This window comes from Carassius auratus, chromosome 31 (genome assembly GCF_003368295.1).
Source record: "Carassius auratus strain Wakin chromosome 31, ASM336829v1, whole genome shotgun sequence".
NCBI lineage: Eukaryota > Metazoa > Chordata > Actinopteri > Cypriniformes > Cyprinidae > Carassius > Carassius auratus.
The window spans coordinates 12,617,423-12,626,797 of NC_039273.1; the positions used below are offsets into that span (position 1 = coordinate 12,617,423).

General features: G+C 37.1%; 1 protein-coding gene across 7 annotated transcripts in view; it reads left to right on the top strand.

Moving 5' to 3' along the window:
- LOC113050567 (putative tyrosine-protein phosphatase auxilin) overlaps nucleotides 1-6,332 on the top strand; it is a 49,317-nt gene extending 42,985 nt beyond the window's left edge. For 6 of the 7 annotated variants that reach the window (XM_026213638.1, XM_026213640.1, XM_026213642.1 and 3 more), the window contains 6 exons: nucleotides 860-955; nucleotides 1,600-1,749; nucleotides 1,958-2,290; nucleotides 3,364-3,512; nucleotides 3,692-3,868; nucleotides 4,111-4,252. In XM_026213638.1, coding sequence (XP_026069423.1) covers nucleotides 860-955; nucleotides 1,600-1,749; nucleotides 1,958-2,290; nucleotides 3,364-3,512; nucleotides 3,692-3,868; nucleotides 4,111-4,212 — 1,007 coding nt within the window. In that variant the 3' untranslated portion in view covers nucleotides 4,213-4,252. Of the gene's footprint in view, nucleotides 1-859; nucleotides 956-1,599; nucleotides 1,750-1,957; nucleotides 2,291-3,363; nucleotides 3,513-3,691; nucleotides 3,869-4,110 lie in introns of all 7 variants that reach the window. The other variant, XM_026213635.1, reaches the window with a different exon arrangement.
- The last annotated feature ends 3,043 nt before the right edge of the window (nucleotides 6,333-9,375 follow it).

Genomic DNA, 9,375 nt, shown 5'->3' on the forward strand with positions numbered 1-9,375 from the left:
ATTCACAGTTTCCAAACATATATTGTATTACAGTCTGTTTGTTGGATGCAGTGGTAGTTTGCATGTATGGAAAAACTGCATGTGAATTTTAAAGACTTACCAGTGCCATATGCTTTGAGACATCTTATCTGAATGCATTACTGTAACATAAAGAGCTTGATATTTGTTTGAGAAATTTTTTTTCCAAGCATGCGACAGAGCTGGAAAGTAGCACTGCATGATGCCAAAATCTGCAGATTGCTACATTCTGTTACTCAGAGCCTTGAGAGATTTAGAGAAATATGAGAGAAATCCCACCCCCTTTCCTCATTGCCTGTTTAAAAAATGTAGCACATTGTCATAATATAATTTTAACTAAAAATCAAAAGAGCTTTATTAACCAGTTAGCCCTATGCTAAAATAGTAAGATATGCTTTTAGCTTGAAAACACTAAAGGAAAATGTGTAGTTTGTCTTTTTTTTAGCTACAGCATTATAATTATCACATTTTCATTTCAGCTACCAATTAGAGTACTCATTATTTAAATCTCATGCTTTACCACTGACAGACTGCATTTCACATCATGTTACAGTCACTAGTGAAAGTTATTATGGTGCCATCACCAACCAATGAGCGATAGTGTAAATTATATTACTTTATTTATATTATATGTAAATTATATTACTTTATTATTAAGGTTTGGGATTATTTTGTATAAAATTGCAGTAATTTCTTAGTCTATGTTGTCATTTTGCTGTGGTTGTTATATGGCAGAATGCTATTTACATGTATTACCTGTCTAATTTTCAGTATTTTGTCTTAAACTGAATATGTAAATGATAAATGGAGAGCCATCAAGACAAGTATGTTCCCTTCATAGGTCGTAGTTCACCTGTGCCGCCCACTACTCCCACTGTCAACATTCAGCTACAGGGCTCTACAGGAGCATGGGAATGGAACAAACCAGCACCTGGAGGTAAGTGTTAGAAACACAAGATGTGTCATAGGGACTCCTGGTGGCCTGCTCTGAAATTACACTTAAAAACAAAATGACTCACTTCTGACCTGCCATCTGGACTGCTGAGATGAGCTCATATAGTTCATAAAAGTTCATGTCTGGAGAAACATTACATGGCTGACTTTATGGTTTTTAAATCAATAGAGCTGGATACTTTTATTATTCTTAATAGCCAGTAAAGTAATATGTGTACATGCACAGTATTTCAATATTCAATACTTTCACTGGCCCCAACAAATGAATGATAAATTATTCATTTCACACACACACACACACACACACACACACACACACGGCAGTCTTAAGTGTAAATTTTTCGAATTTGAGATTTATACGTCATATGAAAGCTGAATAAAGATGCTTTCCATTGATGTATGGTTTGCTGGCTTGAGATACAACTATTTGAAAATCTGGAATCTGAGGGTGCAAAAAACCCAAAAATGCCTTTAAAGCAATGCATTAGCAATGCATATTACTAATCAAAAATGTTGTTTTCATATATAAACTGTAGGATATTTACAAAATATCCATATAAATTTGTAATATTTTGTTTTATTTTAAATGATCTCACTTCAGGGTACTAAATTATAAATCTTGATTAGTCATACCAGGCGGAGGTTTTTCGATGGGAAGTAAGTCTGCCAGCACTAGCCCAACCAGCTCAGTTCATGGTACTCCCACTCACCAGGCCAAACCCAACACTTTGGACCCTTTTGCTGATCTGGGTAACCTAGGAGCTGGTCTAGGAGGAGGTAAATGAGAGAAAAAAGTTTTTGAGCCTCATGAATTTCCTTCTGCTGTTGAACACAAAAGAAGATATTTTGAAGAATGTTGGTAACAAAATAGTTGATGACAGCCATTAACTTCCATAGTGTTTTTTCAGATTCATTTTTGGGTGAACACTTCTTTTACTACATTCATCATGAATTCACCGTTTAATATAAGTGTGATCATTCCAAGGTGGTTCAGGATTCTCTAGCAAGCCAACCACACCTACTGGTGCAGGAGGAGCATTTCCGCCCATGGGCTCCCCCCAGCATCCCCCCCCCTCTCCCCAGCACACTGCCTCTGGAGGCTGGCATCCCAGCACGGGCTTCCCCTCATGGCAGCCTGGAGGGGGGGCTCAATGGCAGACGCAGCCCCAGGGTGCACAGCACCAGACACCATCTAAAGCACCGGGACCCTCCATGCCTCACTCTTCACCACAGAACAGACCCAACTACAACGTCAGCTTCTCCAGCATGGGTGGAGCTTCGCCAGGAACCACTGGGGCAAAAGCACAGCCGAATATGGGTGAGTAACTAGACATAGAATCTGGTCCAGTCTTATGCAGTTGTTTATGCGTATGTGTTATTTGTATAATTCTGACGTTTTTAGGGATGCTCCATTATTATAATCCAGTATATATAAAGCTTAATAAAATAATGTGTTTTAAAAGCTACAAGTGAATTTAGGCATCACAACGTGCATATATAATCTATAATAAGAAAGATCAATTTGTCCTGTCATTATGTCATTATGTCCTGACAGTAGAATATGAGACAGATAATCTGTGAAAAAATCAAGCTCCTCTGGCTCCTCCCAGTGCTCCTATTGCCATTTGCAGAAATACACCACTCCCAGTAAGAAACAACCAATCAGAGCTGCGGTCGGTAACTTTGTTTGTGTTCAAAATGTAGAAAAATGTATATAATAAGCGAGTACACCATGAATCCATTTTCCAAACCGTGTTTTTAGCTTGTCTTGAATCACTAGGGTACACCTATAATAAGTGTTTATATTCAGACTATTTTAGATTGCTTCGGGGGTACCGCGGCAGAGTAACCCAGTACCTTTGTGATTCTTCATAAACATAAACAGAGAGAAGTAGTTCCGGCTACGATGTTCTTCCGCAAGACGCAAGCAGTTCTGTTTATTAACCACTAGAGCGTCAAAAGTTACCGACTGCAGCTTTAATAGTGATAATATTTTTATAATAACATTATTATAATATTTATATTATAATTATAATATATATATATATATATATATTTTTTTTTTTTTTAATTTTTTTTTTTATTAAAATTAAACAATAAACATTTTCAATTTAACATTTGCAAGTCGCTTTGGATAAAACCGTCTGATAAATGAATAAATGTAAATGTATATTAATCAAAATAAAATCTAATTAAAATTAAATGAATTAAATTAGAGGAAATAACAAACACATGCAATTATGTAAGCTAATACTTAAGATCACTAATATTGATCAGTGATAACGAGATTGTGTATGCCTCAATATTTTCTTTAGGTTTTCATTACTACTACAACAAAGAATATTTTAAACAGCAATTCAGACTTTATTAATTGTTTCCTTATTCTTCCAGGAACCAGACCAAAGGTTTCAAACGCTAACTTTGATGACCTACTCTCAGGCCAGGGCTTTGCTGGCACTAAGGAGAAAAAAGGGCCAAAAACCATAGCAGAAATGAGAAAAGAGGAGATGGCAAAAGAAATGGACCCAGAGAAAATCAAGGTGAAAAAATATTATAAGGCTGACTGGAATATTGATTCTGATGCACAGTCGCTTTTTTTTATAAATGCTGTTTATTTTGTGATAAACAGCATTTATGTTTCATGTTCCTCTTTTTAAAGACTTTGTTCAAGTGTGAATCGCATCATCATGTTTTAATATAATGTTGTTATTTGTGGCAGATCCTGGACTGGATTGAGGGGAAGGAGAGGAACATCAGAGCGTTGCTGTCCACCATGCACACGGTGCTTTGGGAAGGGGAGACGCGCTGGAAACCTGTAGGCATGGCTGACCTTGTCACACCAGAGCAAGTGAAGAAGGTCTACCGCAAAGCTGTGCTGGTAGTGCACCCTGACAAGGTGAGAGACGCACTTGTTCAGTGTCAAGAGAAATGATGAAGCCTTAAAAGCACAACTGCCAAATACACTCCTATTCAAAGGTTTGGGATCTCTAAGAATTGTTAAAGTTTTTGAAAGTCTCTTATGATCACCAAAGCTGCATTGCTCATGGATTATATATGATATACGCACTTTTTAAAAATATCTAGTTCAGGCATATTAAAGACAAAATGTATCGGTTTTCTCTCTCTTCTCATCTGCAGGCTACAGGACAGCCCTACGAACAATATGCCAAGATGATTTTTATGGAACTAAATGACGCCTGGTCAGAATTTGATAGCCAAGGACAGAAAGCACTGTACTAAGACTTACTGTATATGATCACAACCAGTCAGCAGTTCCTGCCCCGATTAGACACCCTGCAGCCCACCAGTTCTTAAGAAGCTCCTTTGTTATCTCTCCCACCTCCAGGACCCTGCTTCGTCAGAGCTTACATCTACAGTATAGTTGTGTGTATCTCTCTATCGATCCATGTGTCAGGTCCCATCATGCACTAGACCAACATAACTGCTGTTGGAAAAAGTAGCATTTCCGCTTTGATTTAGAAACTCGCCAACATAACAGAGATCAGACTTTGTCGTTAAACGGCTGTGAAATGTTTCTGTGAACATTAGCAGTCAACCAGGTCATCAACGAATTTATTCAGGAGCTTTCAGGTGAGTTTTGACTTAAATGAAACGGGTTTAGTGCTGAAAAAACATCTACAACGAATGAAATTTTTTTTTAGAAACTCCGGAATTCTGCAAGACAAACCTCACACTGCTTTGGCTTGCAGAACTTTATTAAATAACTTTGTCAAAAACCTTTGTCGGCTGTTATTTAATAAAGTTTTGCATGCTACAGCAGTATTCAGGACCTTATCGATTTCTTCCATTGTGTCCAGCGCACCTGCTCACGAACACTTATCTGTTGGCTTTGCAAGACAACTATGAAATGTGTGGAAATAAAAGAGGATCTGGGTACATTGAGCTACGACTGGTTGTAGTTCAGTCAGGGGCTAGAGCTTAAAAAAAGAGCACTCCAGCTAAAATTAATAAAACTTATTTCAGAAGCTAAATGACGTGGTACTGGGGGGCAGAAGCACAATAAGTATAAGAGACTGCAGAGGAAATGGAAGGTTTTTACAAACATGATCTGTGAAATGCAGCTGATTTAACTAGCAGTTTATTCTTATGTTGTTTTCTACTGAATATTGATCTGTTTTTATATGTTGCACTATAATAACATACTGTTTACAACACAAGTCAAAGGAAATTGTTTATTCATCTAGTTATTCTATAGAAAAAGTAGTCTTGCAGGTACCTCAAAGTGACATGGCTTATTCAGAGCTGAAAGTTTACGGTTATGTTCACTTAATGTCTTTAACTGGTTAATGGTGCCCTAAAGAACTAGTTAAACTTCTTAGGGGCCAGTTTTTGCTTTGAAAAACATTTCGTGTGCGCGAAGCTGCAAAAAAACGAGAACGTAGCGCATTAAAAAGTAGCGCATTGGAATGGAAAAACAGGCTTTGGGTGAACGGCCCCTTAGTACATTTTTTTTAATTACTAAACGGTTATCAGGAAATTTAAAAGGAACATTTTGCTTAGCATACAATTCAACTGCGTCCATGCTTGCAACTGAAACATCTTTTGACTGAGGAATGTGATGGATGGATAGTGTTCAAAACCTGTTGTTTTATTACCATAGGTGTCTTTTAAACCGACTGAACATATCATTCAGAGTGGACCGTTAATGTTTTGACATGAAATCATGAAGGCCATTATGCAAAACATAAGTGGATATGTCTTTAAAATCCAGTATCGGTATCCGTATCCTCATAATGTACTGCATGTTTGACTGTAAGTGGCACGTGGTCCAAAGGAAGATTCTAGAGTCTACAGCCACTAAAATCTGCCCTTTCTCTTCTCAGTATATTTGCACTTGAATGGCATTATTTAAATCCAGAACACACTTGTGTCGTAACTTGCAGTACTTGCTTGTTCATGCTCTGCCTTCCTCTTTTCGCAATCATGCAGTGAAATACTGAAGCTTTAACTGTATCAAAACGGTTTTCTCTATCTCATACGTTTTGCTGTTACCTATGGACAAAGACAAAAGATTAGCGAGAACTGAGCAAAAGAAAGGATCCCTGTATCTAGGATGCAACTTTTCCACCCCCGTCTTGTGGACTGAGCCGTTTATCTTCGATCTTAGGATGTCATAATGTTGGAAGCTAACCTCTGCGTACAGTAGTGAGTGTGTGGTGTTCAGTAATGCTGTTCTCTGTAAGGAAGAGATACGTTTGTGATACAGCTCTGTGTTTGTTTGCTGTATCAGTATAAATGTGACATGAATTTGTTTTCTGTGTCCTTTTTTCTGTTCCTTTTCTCCATATGGAGCTGTACATACAATGATGTGCATTGCACAAATAAATGGGAAACATAAAGATGTCAGTGTGATTTTTTATTTTTTTTTTAAGTGACATTTGAAATTTCATGTCATTCCCAGTGTTAATATCATATAATTTATTTTCAGTTTCTACTTTAATTGTAAAGTTTTAACACTTTTGTTAAAAGCCGGTGAGGAATGATGCATGTTACGGAACACCTAAAAGTTTATAGCACAACACATTAGCAGTAAAGAATGTAATGAAAGGCCTGACTATTCCTGCTGAGTCATCAGCTCTCCCTTCATTGGCTGATTCATCTCGCCTAATCTGCCCACATCTTTGGAATGTGGGGGTTTTTGAGCATCAAAACATGTTATGTTGAGAGTGAGGGGAAAGATGATCATCAGCAAAGTTTGATAGGGAACATATGTGACTTTGGCGAGAGAAAGAAAAAGGGAGTCAAGATTAAATCTTTGCTTGACCCTCTTTTACTCTTTGACTTTGAATCTTTAACACAGATTTCTCTGGTGAGATTTCATCAGTGCTGTGGCAGACTGACCTTTGACCTTTAGGAATCCCCTCAGCTGTGACTAGACGTAGAGCCCACAAGATGGCAGCAGTGATCCTCTTCTTTCAACTACATAGAGACTAATTTCCCTGAATCTTTTATCCCTCTATGCAACATTGTCATTTATAAATGAAACCCAAGATAATTGCATTAAAAACAATAATAATTTTCAACCAGTGAAATTATCTTTTAGTAATGTTATAAGACAGCATCTTTAACCAATAAAATTCAAATTTATTTGCCATGCTTCACCTTTTTGGCAACAAGGGAGAAACTAAAACATTAGCACGTTTGGTCACATGGCACCAGGGTGAGTTTATTTTAAATAGAATAGAATAGAATAGAAAAATAAAAATATTTTAAAAAGAAATTTTTTTTAAAGCTTTTCCCATCATTTTTAATTACATTTACATGACAAAAACTCAAAGGCCAAAAACTATATGCGTCATATTTAAATGATAGTCCTTGGATTTGGAACAATTCAAAGATAAAATAAAATCTGTAAGTTTTAATGGTTTTGAAACACTAAGCAATTGCTGTTACTGTAGGGCATTCAGTTTGTTTATGTGACATTAAAGCACTCCAGGGTGTTATGGATATAACAGCAAGGCATAATGAAGTACATTAATACAGTCTTCACTACGTCAGTTGTTACAGTCAGTGATTTTTGTCTTGTAATTTCAGACGGAATATAACAAGAGTGTTTTTTTTTTTTTAGATATCATCTAGACCTAGCTCATAATAGTGAATGAACTGGGTCATTATGTTAAGAACTGGAGTCATTCCTCCACTGAGGGTCCATAACAAAGAAGCTCTTGTGGAATCACTGGTCCTTAAAACAAGGGAACTCTGAGTCATCCTCATATAAGTGACTGTAATGGGGTGAAATTTCTTCTCCATTCACAATCTGCAGCTCAAGAACACTTCACGTCTCCACTTTGTTAATCTTTATAGAGCGCATCTGTCCTTTGCTTCTCTCAGCACTTGAGGAACATTGATGGAATCTACTGTATTCTGGTAAGATATTACCAATCCTATACATTATACCCCAGAAAAAGTTTTCTTATTGACTTCTCTAACATTTTTCCAGATCTTTTGGTACTTGTCCAGGTAAAATATCTTCCCAGGCTTTTTATAGACATGAAAAGAAATATTTAGCTTGAACATTCATCATATTGCATTGCCAATCTGCAAAACAAAATTAGCTTATTCTTTTGTTGTTCAAACTTGCAAACGTATATGAATATCTTTCTTACATTTCCAACTGCTTCGTTAGATTCCAGAGTCACTGTAATTCATATTGTGAACAGCATGAGCTTATCAAACTCTAACTGTTTCCTGCTAAAAAAATTTTAAATAAATGGTGCAAATAATGGCAGAGATGGTTTGCTAATATTTCATTGCCTGATTTTTCCAGTTCAGTGCAATTCTGTTTGTGTATGGGGTCAGTTAGGGCATTTGATTCCCTGTTGTCTGTTAGTTTGAGCACAATCATTGAACACAGCATGGCAGTTTGCATTGTTCACAACTAATATGGCAGTTTCATTATCATGCACCTGCACTGTAACGCACCTGCTTTATCAAAATGACGTCTTCATATGCATGGATATGGAGCTGTACATGGACAGGAATATGTATATATAATTGTCTGTATACTCTTTCATATTCTTTTGTTCGGCCTTCTCAGTTGGCATTGCAGACTCATTCACGTCAGTGGGCTGTGTGGATGAAGTTTTAACAAGGCCAGAGATGAGTCAGGCCAGAAAACTTTATGAGAGACAGTAAAGTAAAATGTGCTTAGCACAAAATGGAAAATTAATTTGAGATCCAAGTGAAACATGAATAAAGGACAAAAGCTGTCAGCTGTCAGGATGGCAAACAGGGGCCTTCGATTTGACAGTAGCTTAAATAAATATTGTGAAAGTTTTGACAGTCTTTCACAGATACAGCTGCCGTCCTCCAGGAAAACGTCCAGATTTTCAGCCAAGCCTGAGGGTTCGATTATAGCAGTCACAATCACATTATAGCAGAGCCGACTGATGGAAATCTCTGGAAATGGAGGCCAGTAGTCTTATCATTACCACATGCTTGACTATAAGTCACATTGATGATTTGGTGTAATTAATGAATTATTCTTGGGTTAAATTTCAGCGGCTTGAGAATTTGGACCAGTGCATGTTAAAGAGCCACACAGATGGGAAATCAAAAATTACCTGTATTACAGTGTATGATGTAGCTGTCCATCAGTGTAAACAATGTGCAAAGTAATTAAATCAAAAAGTGCACAATTTATAAAGTTATTGGCTTCTAAAGTAAGGAGTCGACTCTGAATCGCTGAAACGAGTCGTTATAGATTTCAAATCTTTTGCCCATCTCTATGTACATCACTAGGAACACTTTGCATAATAATCTCCGCCTACCGTCTTGGGAGAAACAAAACTCTGACCTGCCCCACCCCCCCACACAGACGCTCTGGTTAGTGTGATAGCATCATGTCGAGGAGACAGTGTGTTTTTAATTGTAAAGGCAAGT